At 47.7% G+C, this 17,014-nt stretch overlaps 2 protein-coding genes across 18 annotated transcripts in view; one reads left to right on the top strand and one right to left on the bottom strand.

Moving 5' to 3' along the window:
• The window catches only part of GALNT11 (polypeptide N-acetylgalactosaminyltransferase 11), a 39,059-nt gene extending 31,095 nt beyond the window's left edge, over positions 1 to 7,964 (top strand). The window contains exons 11-12 of the mRNA XM_082307052.1: positions 4,847 to 4,984; positions 7,164 to 7,964. Of these exons, the coding sequence (XP_082163178.1) occupies positions 4,847 to 4,984; positions 7,164 to 7,295 (270 nt within the window). The 3' untranslated portion in view covers positions 7,296 to 7,964. The remainder of the gene's footprint in view (positions 1 to 4,846; positions 4,985 to 7,163) is intronic.
• A 3,315-nt stretch (positions 7,965 to 11,279) lies between these two features.
• KMT2C (lysine methyltransferase 2C) overlaps positions 11,280 to 17,014 on the bottom strand; it is a 200,306-nt gene continuing 194,571 nt past the window's right edge. For 16 of the 17 annotated variants that reach the window (XM_082316239.1, XM_082316248.1, XM_082316240.1 and 13 more), the window contains 7 exons: positions 16,462 to 16,598; positions 16,157 to 16,299; positions 15,724 to 15,892; positions 14,749 to 14,865; positions 14,032 to 14,105; positions 13,520 to 13,628; positions 11,280 to 13,289 (listed from right to left, as the gene is read on the bottom strand). In XM_082316239.1, the coding sequence (XP_082172365.1) occupies positions 13,197 to 13,289; positions 13,520 to 13,628; positions 14,032 to 14,105; positions 14,749 to 14,865; positions 15,724 to 15,892; positions 16,157 to 16,299; positions 16,462 to 16,598 (842 nt within the window). In that variant the 3' untranslated portion in view covers positions 11,280 to 13,196. The remainder of the gene's footprint in view (positions 13,290 to 13,519; positions 13,629 to 14,031; positions 14,106 to 14,748; positions 14,866 to 15,723; positions 15,893 to 16,156; positions 16,300 to 16,461; positions 16,599 to 17,014) is intronic. The other variant, XM_082316255.1, reaches the window with a different exon arrangement.

Below are 17,014 nucleotides of genomic sequence, written 5' to 3'. Positions count from 1 at the left end.
TTTTTCCCTAGGTTGGGTGATAGGTTTTGGTTTAATACAGCTGTCTGTATTGACAGTGGACTCAAAATCTTCTATAGGTAACTCCATTTTTTCAAAAGGAAATGATAGTATGGGCCATCCTCCTAGATGATGAGACACCGTTTGAGCCCTGTCCTCACTTGAATTTCCTCTGAAGTACTTCAGCTAGCTGTTATCTACTTACATTAATTAATCTCACTGTAGGAATAATTTCATCTTTCACAAAAAAAAACCCAAACCTTCAGTAATACAGCCCTGTATCTCTTTATTATGGTAAAAAATAATCCCAGAGGGGGATCACTGGGATATAGGGGTTTATGGAAGGAGTGAAGAGCATGCCTCCTCTACCAGCAGTGGCAACCTGAAACCAGTTAGGAAATCCAAATGTTAGTAAAATGAGAGAGCAAAAAAGCTCCACTCTCCAGTCTTCAGCACTGTCACACTGCTGTCCTTGCAAGGAGTTAAACTGTAGTCATCACTGAAACTGTTCGTTAAGCTGTATATGAGGAGAAGCTCTGTTTCTACCCACCTGTCTGTGTGTAAATGAGATTAATGAAGTCATTTTGGCAATCAGTCCAGGAGAAGGCTGGGTGATTTGTTTGTGTTCTATGGGGTTGAAGTAAAATCCTTGAAGGTACCAGAAGCCCTAGGAAACCTCAGTCTTAAATCTGTAAATAGTCTGAACTACCTTTTGAGGGGACTAAATTCAAAATCCAGTTCTTCCTAGAAAAAAGGGTTTATACTAACAGAGTGCATACTTTGGACCTCCTCCCATTTATCTTGTGTATGAGACCTACTCTGGCACATGCTATGCATCTGTCTGTAGGTGACCAGAAGGAGACACATGCTGGCTTTGCTCTAGCAGTGAGAACGCTTACTCCAGATCTGCGAGTTCCATTTCCACTCTGGGAAGGTTGAACCAGCTCCTGCGGTCTGGGTGACTAAGCACGAGCGGGACCTCTGCGTCCCTGTGGCCAAAGGTGAACACCTGCTCTGGTGAGTGGGAGAATTGGGCAGGCATCTGATCACTGCCAAACGTGAAATGCTTTGCCTTAGGGAAGATCTCCAGGTGCTCCGAGAACATTTAGGACCTCAGAAGGGCTGGTCGGCAGCTGAATGGGCCACTGCGCTCCAAGACTGAAGAGGTCCTTGCACCTTTCCACTTATCCTGTTGCTTGTGATGAGAGGCAGGGAAAAAGAGCTGCTGGAAAGAGGCCAATCCTACAGCAGTCACCACATTAAATCACTTATTTAACCCAAAACTTGATCAGCTTCATTATGGAGAGAGGTTTTCCGTAACATCTGCCATTTAGATTTTATTTGAAAACAAAAACAATTCATTATATTCTAATTGCATCCCAGTGTTTTTCTTTGACTCCAGTGAAAATGGTCAGTGATTTTTTTTTTTATTTTTTTATTTTTTTTTTTCCTCCTTAGCCCTGTGGAGCAGATCAATCATTAGCACGTGTCTCTGGGGAACGGCAATTCAAGGTGTTGCTTTCCTCTGGAGGGGGAGCTGGGCACAATTCCAGTTTTAGAAACTGAAATCTGACAGTGATGCTCTCCTAGGCGTTAGGAAGTAGATGCAGGATGAAGACATCCTGCACCTTGTCTGTTACCTTTTTTGTTATAAAATAAATTTTTAAAGTGTCATTTTTGTAGAAAATACATTGGAGGATAAAACAAGACATCACTCAGAACTGAAGTATAAATCCTAGGCAGACCCCTTATTGATTATAGACTTTTGATCTTGTGCTTGAGCCTGAACGCAAGCAAGTCATGGACGAAAAGAAAATGAGAGTAGTTTATTCTCCTTGCAGATTAGACATCAGTGGTGCTGGCTGCCAGGAGAGGTTTCCTTCCTATACTGGGCTGTTGCTCCTGACAGCCTGTAACAACAAGAGCTAAACATCATCCTTCCAGTCTTCAGCAGCAAAGTAGTTAACAAATTTGGGAGTATGCACAGGCTTGCAGTTATATAACAAAAACCCCATGGGGTGGCTGTGCTTTCCTCGTGCTTGAATCTGCTAATCTGCAAGTTTATACTGATACTCTAATCTAAATTTGGAACGATGATGTGTCCTGAATTTGGGCCTTTTTTTTCTTCTTTCCTTTGTTTGCTACACCAAACACATAATTAGTTTGAAATCAATTTTGGCTGTCTTGTATAAGCCTTTCTGGAGAAGTATCACACTGGATTTAACCACTGTTGTGCATTCTTTGCCATTACTCAGCTTTTGATTAAAGGTCTGCTCCCTGTGTTGCTGCAGTCTTCTCTCTCAGTTGTTACCGGTTTCATCTCTTGTTTGGATTTGGCTCCATCATTATTCTTCTTTTAATAATAATACTCTTCTGGCAAGTCCTGCTGTTTCTCCATTCCCTCCTTCTCTTTAATCTTGCCCTGCTTTCTTTCTCGTGACAGAGTTTAAGCAGAAATAGTAGTATGTTAGAAGGCACAGAATGCCTGAGGTTAGGGCAAATTTTAATGTCGTACCTGCACTCCCTCAAAGGAGTCCTTCACTGTATTGTAATAGTGATTGTGGTAAGGAATGAGCTGTGTGCTCTTCAATTGTGCTGTCCAACTGAGGCAGTGTCCTGCATCACAGCTCCCTCCAGAAGGCTGCTGTTAGTTTCATCAGACAAAAAAAAAAAAAAAAAAAAAGAATAAAAATCAAAATTTGCCTGGTTTTTCTGCCTGGAATTTGATATTCTATACGCTGAGTGTGAAGCTCATGCCGGCTTGGGGGGGGGGAAGCAATCACACAGTGGGCATCGTTACTGCAGCACTGAGCTGTGAGAAATCAAAACAGGGCTGGAAGAAGAGTGCACCAGAAGAACTTAGCGTGCCTGTAGGTACAGGGACTTCTGGTACAGTGATGAGGGGCTCGATTCCCTCTCTTTCACAGAGGCAGAAGTCAGGGGGAAGGGAGCTGATGGTGGCAAGGGAGGCGGCTGAGCAGGGATGCTCCTTGTACACCCCAGCCTGGGCTTGGGTCTGGAATGGCAGCAGACCGAGACCTGGCCAGCTATGCTGTCGCCTGCTCAGCATCCAGAGAGGGTGGGAGATGCTGCCCAGGCGCCATGTGAATGCAGGGGCCCCGCTGTGCACTCAGAATAGCACTTGTTTGGTGTTTAGCCAGATGGTCTCAGTGTCTTCCCTGCACTGCAGAGTTACAGTTTTCACATACTTTCTCCTGCTTTTCCCTATCCCTTTCCAACCTAGGGTATTTTGAGGTGCACACGCCAAAGTTCATCCATTTCTTTGTTTTCTGGCCCAGGGATCAGAGTCTCTTGTTTATGAGAGCTCCAGGTCCTCTGCCTAACTAGTATTGGCCCAGCACTTTGCAGACCTGAGGGAGGGAGGGGTGACTAGCAGCTCCACCAGTTAGACCAGACTGATGGTCTAGCTTCCCTGAACCTTCAGCTGTGTCAGACACGCCTTGCTCCAAAGCCAGGTTTAGGCATCCCAGTGAGAGCTAGCAGGGCATGGGCATGGAGTGCAGCAACTGAAGGTGCCTGGCAGTATTTTATACCAACAATAAAACTACCTGCTTGTGCCCAAGTAGCATGTGGGAGAAGACAAACTGACAGATTGAGTGTGTCCTTGCTGCTTGTTAGAGGTGATGATGGTCTTCAGTGTGGTAACGGCAAAAATCCTGTAGCGTCGTGTAAATTCGGGAACCCAAATGCAGTTGAAGCTGGAAATGTGAACCAGTATATTCTTGCTTCATACATGTGGGCCCCAGAGAGGAGCTGAATTCAGTTCCCACCACTGTGTGAGCTGCTGGGATGTTGTGTAGGTTCTTGAGGTCCAGATCAAGACATTTTCATGTTAGTTCAGCTAAAACAAAGTGGGTGTGATGTGGGAGGGCTGGTCTCCCTCTAAGCAGGGCACAGCTAGCAAAAGCAGTTTGGCTGGGGAGCAGAGAAGGACATAAACCCATCAGTTATGGAGCATGTAGTTTCAGGATGGGAATGGTGAAGCAGTGATTTCTCTTGCTCCTTGGAGAGCAGTATGGAAAGTTTTAATAGCACCTGGATGTCAGTGATCATCTTCTAATTGAGTGAAGATCTCTGAGCACCAGGCCACCAGCTGCAAGGAGTAGGGCCCTGGGACCAGTGTGGGGACTAATGTAGGCCACCTGGCACCAGAATTTGCACAGCTGGTTTTGGTTTCTCATCATTCAGCACCTACAAGCTGACCCAGAGCACAATGTTAAATAAATTCCTATGTGTTTATGGAGAAATGCAGCAGTTTCAAAGAAGACTGGAGATACCTTTTGGTCTTGTGTGCCTGCCAAGCCGCTTCCCCAGAGCTCTGGGGGCACCTGCTGTCACCCAGCATCCTCCTCTGGCCCCCATGCTGGCTCCCTGTGTGGAGTTGAGGCAATCCACCAGCCCCTCCTTCATGACTAAAGGATCGTCTTTGGATGAGGAGATTTACTGCCTGGCTTAATGACTTGGCTCAGAGAGCGGCTGGTCACCTGCTCAGAGATCTGCTGCTTGCCTGTCACGGTACCTTGTCTGGCTGCCTGGACAGGAGGAACATATGGGGGCTGCTTAATTTTAAAAATGCCGGTACAGAGCAGGATCACAAGCTGTCCTTTTAGTGCCTCTGCATGGGCTAACGCTGTGTGATGTTGGGAAGGCAATAGAGCGCTGCAGTTGCATTTCAGTTGCTGGAAAAACGGCAGCAAAGAGGCAGCGAGCGTCGCCAGGCACATCTCTGACATCCACGTGCTAAAGTGCCTCCTCTGTAGCTGAACAAAAGATGCAAGGCCCCTGCCCTGAGACATTGGGATAAATGTCTGTCTGTCTTCTCTTTCAGGTCTGGATTTACAATGAGGATCACGAGCTGATTTTAAATAATCTCCTTTGCTTGGATGTTTCGGAAACTCGCTCATCCGATCCACCTCGTCTCATGAAATGCCATGGGTCCGGCGGCTCACAGCAGTGGACATTTGGGGTAAGTGGAGTGGCTGGTCTATAGCACATTGCTTGTAATTAATGTCTTGATAAGTGATAATAGCACTAACAGGATATCAGGGTTGAGTTTCATTACGACCAAACCTCAGATGTACCAAGCCAATTGCGCTGTACTAGGCCCAGCCTGCAGTCCAAGCAGCATGTACAAAAGTTACGCAGCTTTGGTGGCTGCATTTCAGCCTGAACAAGACTTCCCTTGAGCTTGGGGACGTGCAGGCATTTTTCTTTGCAGCATAGGAAGGTTTCTGCAGCCTAATTTAGCCTTTTTTCTGCTTGTCACAGCCACCTGCAGCACTGTGGCTCCCAGGGACATGCCAGAGAGAACAAAATCCACCCCACGGCTCTTTGTTGTGTTGTGTTTGCAGGACTGGGAGACAGGCGCAGTCCATGTGGTGATTTCTGCTTAGTGCTTGAAGAAGCACAGGGCAGAGCTGAGGACTGAGAGAGGAGGTTTTTTGCAGTTGCTTCTGCCCTGTAAAGGCATCTCATTAGTTTAATGGCTTAGAGTCTGGAGTGCCCGATTTCACAAAACTGAGCCAGTGCTGCATACACGTGAAGTTTGGCTCCTGGGTATTAACTCAGAGGCTGCCCCTCACACGCCCTCCGCGTAGCAGTGAGTCTGTAGTACAACCATCGTTGGACAACGAGGAGGGCACTGCCAGAACTGCCTGTTGCACTTCAACGACAGCTCTGCCTGAACTGTCTTGGGTTCATACCATGCTGCTCGTTGGCAGCACGAGTTCCTAAGTGCAGTCAAATAGGGAAGGCTGCTGCAGTCCAGGATGGTTTGGAGATAGAGAGGCAGGTATCACGTGAGCCCAGGGTTGTGCCTGTCTGACACTTGCACCAGCGGACAAAGATTTTACAAGACTGAGAAACCAGACAACAGAATGGCCATTGAGGTCAATGCACACAAGCGTCAGGTGGTACCCATGATGGGGGGAGGAATCTGGGCTTCACGTGTGAAACGTGGGCTTTGAGCTGGCCATTGCCCTGGGGGTGTGGGAGGTGGATCTGTAACAGTGCCACGCTGGTGCTCGTTAATGATCAACAACAAAAGAAAGTGAATCAAATATTAGGGTTGATTAGGAAAGGAATAAGGACCACAGCAGAGAAATGTCATCGCACCACCGTACTGCATGTGCTGGTCGCCTCCTCTCGGAAGGAGAGGGCTGAATTAGGGCTGCGGGAGGATCAGAGATGGGTGGCAGGGCAAACCGAAGGTGTGGGGAACCTTTTGCATGAGGAATTTGTGAGCAGGCTGGGACTCTTGAGAGCAGGGAAAACTTGAGAGAGGGAGGGGAAATACGTGAGGTGTGTGGGTCACTGGTACAGAGAAGGGCCAGCCGTGCGCTGTCGGTTACGGTGTAAGACGGGGACTGTTCTGGAGGAGCACTGTGTATTCTTGCCATGTTCTCCTGCTTCACTGGGCATCTGCTTATGGCCATAAGCGGTGACACAGAGCTCAGTGCGGCTGTTCTCACGGATCCGCTCCCTCCATGCAGGAGAGCAGGAGGTCGCTGCCCATGGGAGCTGCTGGGGCTGTGCGGAGAGCCCTTTCCAGACAGAAAAGGGACCCCCAGAGCAGCTGCAACAAGGGGGGAGGTGACAGGGTCCTCTGGGGGGAAAAAAAAAAGAGAAGAAGGATCTGTTTCCTTCTCACACTTGATTAGGGTCTGGCCTTGCCCTGGTTGTTGGGACCCACCATGCAGGAGACACCTGCCACCCTGTGTGGCAGCTCCGCAGCCCGTGGACGCTGAGGGCAGTGGCATTGCTGGGGCTTGGCCAGATGCAGAGCAGGGACCTGGCCGTGCTGCACTGTAGCCGCCTGGGCTCCCTCTTCACCAAGTGCTGGGGAACGGTTTTGGTCATCCCTCCACCTCATTGAGAGACTGTGGTGTAAACGAAATGAGAACTGGGTCCTTGTAAGGGCGTGAGAGCCTTTGTTTCAAGGCCTGAACATGGTTATGGGGTGTGCTGTACTCTGGCTTTTAAATGCTGCTGCCGTGGGTCTGGTGTGTCAGGGAGGCCGCTGAAAGGCTCATCTGTCAGGCAGGAGCATCCCCTCCCCTCAAGCATTGGTTTCGGCTTCAGCTTGACAGCGGAGTAGAACAGAAGTTTTAATAAACGAATCCCATCTGTCTTTCTCTCTCCTCTAGAAAAACAACCGCCTCTACCAGGTCTCTGTGGGGCAGTGCATGAAGGTGGTGGATCCACTTAGCCACAAAGGGTACGTGACCATGGCCATCTGCGATGGGTCCCTTCCTCAGCAGTGGCATTTTGAGAGCTGAGACAGCGAGGATGCGGCTGAGAAGCGTTAAGCCAAGACCTGATTCCCCTTCAGCCATGATTTTAAGTCATTCGGGAGGGCTTTGTGAGGAGCCCTTAGCTGCTACGCCCGGCGCAACCATTGCAAGGACCCTTTGGAAATACTCTGCTACGAAGAGCTGTGTGCTGAGAAGGTCCAGGTGGTCACCGCTCCCTGGCCAGGTGCGGCAGCCCTACTGCAGAACATCACGTAGAAGTGCAATTTATCAGCGGTTCCTTGGATTATCCTGGATTATTGAACTGTTTTTAAGTAAGAGAAATTATTAGAGCAATGTAATTTAAATTGTGAGATTTTAGCTTTGTGGATCTTTTAAATGACAATGACAGGAAGGAGTCCTCTTCGAGTATTTCATGTGCAGTATCTCATTAATTTACGTTTTTAGTATGGTTTTACTGGCCAAATTATTTTACCTTTTCTGGAAAATATTTTTATTCCCTTTTTTCTTCTGAAAATTGTCATTTGTAATATTTAAATTTAGCTCTTAATTTACAATTTTAGGACATTTCCTGTAGTTTAAATTCTTAGCTGTCATTCGTCACCTCATATTTAAAACAAAGTAACTATTACAAAGTCTATTTTGATGACTCATGACAGTAGCTGCATTTAAAATAAAGTATCATTTTTTTATTAATCTGTATGGCCTTACTCTTTGTAGCTATTGGACCAGAAAGCACCGACTAAGAGACTGATGCAAACTAATGTTCATGTCATTTGGGTCTTCCCTTGTTTTCACTCCCTTTTCTTCACAGCCGGCTCTTTCTCCCTCTCACATCTTGGAAGGTTTGACAGAGAATTTCAGTCTTTGTGGTTTTTCCCTCCATCTCTCCGTTTCCTTTCCCAAGTTCTTTTATTTCACTCTTTACCTTCCTCTGACTTCCTGCCTCAGCCCTGGATGCTGCTTCAGTGCGTGGAAGCTGCTGCAGAAGAGAAAAGCTGTTCTTACCCAGCGTATTTTTTTTTTTTAGCCACAAGTTGGCCTTGTTCCTCACGCCACAGTGGCCCGCCGTCCCCGGGCAGCGCGCGGTCCCAGCGGCGGCAGCGCCGGCACAGCCTTGCCCTTTCGCTCGGGCAGCAGAAACAAATACTCCGGCACCCAGTTACTGACGTTTGGGCAGCGTGAGGTGAATAACGATAACGTCGGAGTAATTATTGACCCACGTCTTCCCGCAGAGAGGAGAGATTCACTTGTGACAGATGGCATTTGGTCCTTCAGCGTCTGCCAGGGCAGCCGCCCTGGGGGGAGAAGCGCAAGAGGAAGAAAATGAGCGGGTAAGAGCGGTCCCTGGCCGCTGCGCAGCTTCTTGCCTCCTTCAGCAGCCGTGGAAGCAGTGGGTCACGGGCGGGGAGGAACCAGGTAAGCAGGGTTTAATTGTAACCCAGAACAACAGGCTGAAGTGGAAGTTCTTCCAGATGAAGCATTACAACGGCAGTGACTAAGTCAGACACCAGCCAAGTTCCTTCCTACCACCAAAAGCTTCTTCAACAACAACCCCGGCCCCCTTCAGCGGCTGCGCTTCAGCTGAGGCTGGGGCCGTGCGCCTCGCGGGGTCCGGCGGCCCTCGTAGGGGCAGAGTCTGGGAACTGGTTCCCAAGCGGCTGTTGCAGGGCAGTGGGGCTGCCCGGCCTCGGGCGTCAGCTCCCGGCAGCCTCCCGCTGAACCCCTGCGGCGGCAGCGAGTGAGAGGCGACAGCTGGAGAGCGGCTCGGGCGAACACCTGCGTACACCGGGGTGGCTGTTTTGTGTGGAATTAATTCCAGTCCTTGTTGGGGGGGAAAGGATGGGCTGTGGTTTCCTTTACGCCTGTCTGATTGACCCCGGCTGCTCCCAGGAGCCAACGGGAAGCAGCAGCGGCTGCCGGTACAGCTGCTCCCAGCTGCGTGCCGGGCTTTCCTGCGGGCTGGGAAATTTATTTTGGCTGTTGAATTGGCTGTGCAGTAGCCTTGCTCTGCCTTTTTTTTCTGTGGCCTTTATATTTTCTTTTTAAAAAATAATAATAAAAAATCAAACCCCAAACAAATCCTCAAACAGGCAAAGCAGAAGCTCGCTTTATTTATGGTTGGAGTCTGTTGCCACAGAGAATTTTTGACCTTTTGCTCCAGGTGAGGAAATTTGGAGGCTGCTGTCAAGAACAGCTCAATGCACGTGGTCTGTAAGCCTGCAATAACGGACAAGAGCGTAGAATGGGCGGGCCGCCGAGTTGCAGCTGGATTGTTCCTTAATATAAAGAAGGTAAATATTCTACCTCACCCTCGTATCAATAATACACCTCCTTTGGTTTTCAAACTCGGCGATACCCATGGTTGCAGCGCTGCGTGCGTGCACCCAGGGACCGGTGCCGCTTTCCAGGAACAGAGGGAAGCGATGGCGTTTGGACGGTGCCGGTCGTTTCTGCAGTGATCGATTTCTGGCCACAGCCACGCGCGTTTGGTGCCGCAGCCGGGCCATCGCACGCCGACTTTGCCCAAGCCAGGGTTATACATCGTTTTTGTGAGCACCCAGCCCTGAATCGGGGATTGCTCTCAGCCAGGCCCTGCAGGGGCTGCTGCAATTAGGTGGAAATTCAGTTTTCTTCCTATATTTGACTACACTTCCCATATTTCCCTTGGTAATTTGGCTGAATAGGACGAGCAGACGGAAAAGCCTTACCCTGGGTTGTGAGCTGTTGCAGCACTCAGCTTGCCACTGTCATAATGAATGAGACATTTTTTTATTATTTGCAAAGACACCGCCCCCGGGACTGATTTTTAAGCCTCTGTGTCAAATGTTTCCTTCTCGATGCCTCACGGAGGTGGTGGTGACCGTGGCCGCCAGCCTGAGCGCGGCTTTGCTCCCTGGCCCCGCGCTCTGAGGGTTCCCAGGGTGGCCTTGCCCCGCGCCAGCCCCGCTGCCGGCGCTGAGGTGGGCGGCCAGGAGCCAGGCAAGGGCCAGGCCCCGAGCCCACCGCCCCTCGCTGTTGTTAGAGACGCGCACAGGCCCTGCGCCCATGGCTCCTCTGGCTTCCAGCAGCCAAAGTGCACGACAGAAATCAGTAACGCTGGAGAACCGCTTTGGCCGGGCTGCTTCCCACTTACCTGCAAGAAATCTTGGAGCCCTTTTTTAGCCTTGACCCGGTACCGACGCTGCCACAGAAGCGGCGCTGGTGCCAGGCGACTCCATTGCAGCGGCGTCGTGGTTTAACCCGACAGCCGCTCGCTCGTCCCCTGCCCCAGCAGCGCGGGGGAGAGACTTGGAAGGGTGAAAGGGAGAAATACAGGTAAAGCAAAAGCCATGCACGCAAGCAAAGCAAAACAAGGCATTCATTCACTCCTTCCCACGGGCAGGCAGGTGTTCAGCCATCCCCAGGACAGCAGGGCTCCATCACGCGTAATGGTTACTTGGGAAGACAAACGCCACCACTCCGAACGTCCTCCCTTCCTTCTTCTTCCCCCAGCTCTATATGCTGAGCATGACGCCATACGGTGTGGGATGGCCCTTTGGTCAGTTGGGGTCAGCTGTCCCAGCCGTGTCCCCTCCCAGCTCCTTGTGCACCCCCAGCCTCCTCGCTGGTGGGGTGGGGGGAGAGGCAGAAAAGGCCTCGACTCTGTGTGAGCACTGCTTGGCAGGAACTAAACCATCCCTGTGTTACCAACACTGTTTCCAGCACAAATCCAAAGCGCAGCCCCATACCAGCTACTGCGAAGAAAATTAACTCTACCCCAGCCAAAAGCAGCACGAGCAGCACAGCCTTTCCTCTTTTTTTAGCATCTTTTGCAGATTTTCTGGGGAAAACGCCTGCAGGGAAGGGGGGCTGGTAGAGGCTCGAGAGGGGGCACCGCAGTGTAAAATCCAGGGTGGGGGTCGCACCGGAGGAGCGGGGGACGCAAACGCTTCTCGCTGATGGAAGCAAACGCCGAGATCCTGAAAGAACTGGAAACCAGACACCCCCAAGGAGGACAGGAGGAGGTGATTTATAGATGTAAAATATTTTTATTTGTAAATGCTGATCTTCTAAATCTGTTTCCACAAATTCCAAAACCCATAACACTCTGTATACTTCAAAAAATTCTTTTTTTTGTGGTGTTTTTCTTTTTTTTTTTGCCAACATTAGATACTATTATACAGAACAGAAAAAACTGTAGGACAAATACTGGTAGGATGTTGGAATATTGTACAAGAGAAGAAAAATATTCAAGAAACAATTTCATACAGCTATTTATCAAGAGAAAAATATATACAATTGATTTATTCTGTAAGATAAAAATACATCATGCCATATACATTACAAGTTCAGAACTGTATTACTGAATATACCAACAGTTTACAGTCCACTTTAATTGTGCACACAAAAAAAAAACTTCATTTTTTTTTTTATATTTAGCCTGTGAAGTGTCAGTACCAGAATTTTAAGTACAAAATAAAAAGCTAACCTGGTTCGAAATGCTGATTAAATTTCTACAAGCAAACACAAAACAGTGTTTATTTTTTGAAAGAAATGTAAACAAAAACAATCCATACAAACACATCTTTAAATTACATTTTCCAAACCCCTATTGCCAGAGTCCTGCAGCTGCAAGCACATTACATCTAATTTTTGTCCTCGTTTTCCTTGTAAGAAGGCTGTCGGATCCGCCTGAAGCGCCAACTACGTGATTCTACGCTGTTTACATGATTTAACGTAGGCTGAACGGTCACCTAATCTGGACTGCTTTTGCTGAAGAAAAACCGATGTCCAGCCTCTGTTTTGGGTGGGTTTCGCAGTTATTCACAGTTATCACAAATTGTAAGCACAAAAAACCTGACTTAAGAAATAGGGATGCAACAATATAATACAAATAAAATTAATCTCAATTACCCAAACATCTACAAAAGTCAGAGTTGTAATGTACACGCCCGTAGCAGGCTTAAGGTTTACTTAAAAAACTTCGAAGAAGACCACAGTTGAGACTGCTTGAAACATAAAAAACCCCCTCTCTTTAAACTGAGATTTTGGTTATTCGGTAACGGCGCTCGCGGCCGGCGATGCCCGGATCATATTGTCACATCCCTATTGGCGTTTCGCAATCAGCACCCAACTGCTGCGGAGTCCGGGAGCATTTGGTCAAGAACTATTTTTATACTGTATTTTTTTTTTTCTCAAAATATTTACACTTTTGTACAAAGTAACAGAGTTTGTTAGTTCTGCAGGTAACAGCAGCAGCTTGGCTTTCTTCTAACTTTCTTTTTAAAAATAGCTTCATTCACTTATTCAATAATAAATACAAAAAGGTTCTCTTATTTTACAGAAATCAAAAACTACAATAAACTGACTCATGGAATCAAGTATTTAAATGTATTTTAGTGCAAGTTATTTTTTCCCTTAGCTCTATCCCTAAGGAAGTCGTTTCAGTACATTCCTTGTTCAGTGGTGTCTACTTTTATTTAAAATTTTTCTTTAATTAGAGGGCCTGCCCCTTTATCAAATAAGGCTGTGGCCAGCACTTTGGACTTCTCCCTTTCGCTGGTGATTTCAGTCTTACATTCATAGAAGCCCACCCGCGCTCCGCAGGTCGGCCATCGGTTCTTTGCCCAAGTTAAACAGTTTCTCCTTAGTGAGCTCAAAAACAAAAGTGCTGGACCATTCTGTTAATTCAGTTTAACCTCCACGTGTCTGGAAAGTTAGCTTCGGATTTTGCCGGCTTGCTTCTGGTGCTTGGTTTTTTTTTTTTTTTCCTTTTTTTTTTTTTCTTTTTAAATACTTGAGTAGAAATCTGTACTTCCAGAAGTGACTTTTTTTTTTTTTTATTTCCCCCCTTCAAAAAGGCAACAATTTTCCGTCGACAAAATCAAACTGTGAATCGCTTCTTCCTAGGGACAAGCAACCCTCAAAGACAGCAAGGAATGCATTCTAGTTCATCCACTTTCGGCAGTTTACAGCTCCACAGTGACATGGAATCTTGTGCTGGTCATCTTCAAAATCAAACTTATAGTCATAGCAAAGCTGGAAGAGATGGAGGAGAACGGTTACGGAACGACCGGGACCTGCCACAGCTCTCCTCGGACCTACAGGCTCAACGGCAAAGGCCGCTGGCGGCTGCGCCGTTAGGGACCGGCACCATTTAGCAGCGGGGGAGGGGAAGGAGCTGTGCTGCGGGCCGCGGGAATCGCCTAAGTATCTAGAAATGAATGCGAGCAGCCAAAGGTAAGGAAAAGCGAGCGCGACGGCCCTACCTCCTCCCCCTTCTGGATTCTCCTGCTGGAGCTAATGATGATTTTGTGTCCTCTCTCGAAAGTCACCACCTCAGCCACACAGTTAGGCGCACACGAATGGTTGATATACCTACGAAAACAGAGTTTGAAAAAGGTAACCTTTTAAGACAACGCATCCCCTGAGGCAAACCGAAAGCAAACCTTAGAACGACCTCTAGCTTCAGGGGCGCACTGACTTTCCAAATAGAATTGTGTTACTCTGTACTTGTTGCTTTACCTAGAAAATGTCCAAAAAATCAAGCGTTTAAAAAAAAATTTCCATTCTTTCTTCATAGCTGCCATGAAACACAATCAAAGATGAGCAAAGCTAATGAAAAAGCCAACAGTATTTTGGTGGAATCGTCTGAATGCACCAGCTCAGCGAATAAAAACCATGGAGAAAACGGCGGACTGGAGCCCCTCACCAACAGCCCCAGGCCAGGGAGGGCGGGCACCTCCCCAGGACGAGCCGCGACCCCTCCGGAGCCACCCACCTCGCAGGGCCGCCCGTCAGGGTTGCGTCGATGACGTGGTCATTGTCGATGCGGAACATGTACACGCCGCGATTCTGAAAAACAGAATCGGAGAAAAGACTCTTGGAGGTTTCACGTCGGTTGTCGATGATTAAAAAGGAAGCAGCAACGTGGGCTCCCTCCACGCGTCCTCCTGCGTTCAGGATCGGACGCTGCCCGCTGGCTCCCGGGGGAAAGCGCGAGTCGCGCGCCGCCCTCCCCCTCACCGGCGGGCGAGGGAGCGGAAGGGTCGTGAACAGAAATCCCTGGCGAATTAATATTGCGCCAAGAGCTTCTGTACCGCCCTCCATCTACCGTCTCGGTGTGCTTCGCCACCACGTGCGACCTGCTGCAGTGCCAGGGCCACACCAAGGAAGCTGCTGTACGTTTAAAGAAGCGCTCAGGAAAAACGGAGGCCCTGACGCCTCTGTCGGAGCGCTCTGTCCTCCGGGACAGCGGATGCGTGTTAGCACCCCGGCCAGGGGGCTGACAGATTTGTTAAACATTTGAACACTCTGATCCTTTGATCAGAAAGGCTGTAGACTCCTCTGGCTGTATTTATTTTTAGCCCGCTGCATTCATAGCACAGCAGCAAACAGAATTCGGGGGACCTGAGTTCATCAAACAGAAGAACAGCGTTTGCTGCGTTGTATGAACGTGGGGAAGGGGAAAGAAACAGCGAGCAAACACCACCCATACCTGAGACTCGTAAAGCTTCTCCTTCCTGTTTGCTACCTCATTCCGGATAATAGTTCCGATATATTCAATGACCATAGTGTGCTTTTCAATGTCTCTAGCAGCATATAAGCCCAGGCCCTACAAAAAACACAGTGCCATTTAGAATTCTGTAATAAATTTACGTTTACTCTGCATTCTTCACTGTGCCCCAAAACCGTTCCTGCAGAAAATCACGTGAAAAGTACACGACCCAGAAGGAGGGAAGCAGCACGGCTCAGTAACGGACGCTCTCACAGCCCAGATGCAGAACCCAGCCTCGCATTACATTTTTAAGATGCAAGAAAACGTACTTGGCTTCTGGCTAGGTGAGAAAGCTGCTCTTACACCTCTGGCACCTGACCGCGTAAGGATTAGAAATTCACTGAAAAATAAAGCGGGCCTTACTAGAACGGAGAAACCTAACAGGAACACAACAGCACAGTTAAGTCCAACCTAAAATAAACAACAACGGTGTTCGTACGCAGCAAGATTAATTGCAAAGCTTTTGCAAAAAGCTCTGTGGAGCAAACCGCCACCAGAATCGCATACAGCGACGCAATTCTTGTTATTATGAACGCAAACGAGTATTGAACTCTTCGGGCTGCTCTCACACCACTTTCCTCAGCTTGCTCGGAGCACGCCATACGCCCACTGTGTATCTCTTTTTATTTTGTTTTACAAAGTTTTTTCCTAGATGACTGAAACAAATTAATTTTTAAGGTATTTACAGTAAGTAGGGGAAAAAAGAAATCTTACTTAAGATAAATCTATGGAAGTGATTTGCCACATAAAAATTGCCAGTTCTGGGACGAGACTTAGTTTCAATTTTTTAATATAAATTTTATATAACTATCTCTATATAGAATATATACAAATATAAAAATTATATATAAAACAGTTCTAAATAAAAGCGTAAGTAAATTTTTTTAATATATATTTCCTAAAAGGAGAACTGACCTGAATTCGAGAGCGAGCTAGATACACGTTGGACTTCCATTCCGTTTTCATTTTGCGGTACTGAGAGGACTTGGAATGGACGAACTGCTTACTGTAAGGCGCGTTCAGCTCTCCCGTAACTGTGCTCTGAAATGACTTCGATGTGCTGGTGCTGTTCAAGGTGTGAGGCCTGTAGGAATTGGGCATGTAACAGGAAAGAATACAAGAAAAACTGAAGATTTCTCTGAAAAGAGCCACAAAACCCATTCCAAATTCTTTTAGACATACAGACACAGAAAGCCAGCTAGCATAGACGACAAAGCGATTCCTTTGATTTGGGCATGCACATACACAGCCAAAGACGACAGGGTTTGTAAGCAGCAGACGAAAGCACAAATAACCCTAAGCAGCCTATAAACCCTGGGCTGTACTATGTGAAATTAAAACAAAATACCTTAACACAAACCTCTTGACATGGGTACTCATTTTAGGCTCGGCACGGGCACAGCCCGTGGGGTTGATAGCAAGAGGGAGTTCCATTAAGGGGTTTCGGCCATAGCGGAAAGTGTAGTTCTCACAGGCCTCAACCCCTGGCAGCTGCAAAAAAACAGACAAAAAGAAAAAAAAAATCCAAGTCATTATGTGTTCGTGGCGTGGAAGGGAGTATTTACGTTTCCACACTTCTTCCTGTTCCCCTTCTCATGCGGATATCCAACAAGCTGGGGTAATCCAGCAAGAGCTGGGATGGCGAAGACTCACCGATTCGGCAATCCTGGCCACTGCAGAGACCGTCAAACCAAAGAGGTCTTCACCCTTCAAATAGCCGGGAAACAGCTGGAGCATTTCAGATTCTTTTCTAACAGAAGCAACGGGCTCCAAGATTTTATCCCACACACCTACACAACCACACGGGAAAGAATTACAGTGATCAAAAAAATAAAAGTCTTTCGTACTGGTTTTCAAACAAAGGCCTGGGGATATCAGGAACCAGAAACCAATACTGAGAAAGCGTTTTGTCCTTCGTTGCACACACAAACAGGCCAGTGTTTAAAAAGCAAAACAGAGAATCATTTGGCGAGTTGCTGTTTTGTCCCGAACAAATCCCAAACACGCACAGCATTCCTACTGCACCCTTGGTTCTCGGGAATGAAACTCTTAGTATTCGCAGCATGGAAACCTTCAGTCCTCTGACAACAATAACACACACGGATTCTCCTGACAAAACCTGCACAAAGTAGAATTTTTTAAAAAATACACTATTTCCATTGCTTGACTACAGTCGGCTCTCGGTTGTGTGCGGGCAGCTCCCCCG

The sequence above is a fragment of the Platalea leucorodia genome (assembly GCF_965183815.1).
Source record: "Platalea leucorodia genome assembly, chromosome: 1".
Lineage (NCBI taxonomy): Eukaryota > Metazoa > Chordata > Aves > Pelecaniformes > Threskiornithidae > Platalea > Platalea leucorodia.
Note: the sequence above shows the minus strand (reverse complement) of the source record. Positions and strands in the feature narration are given on the sequence as shown.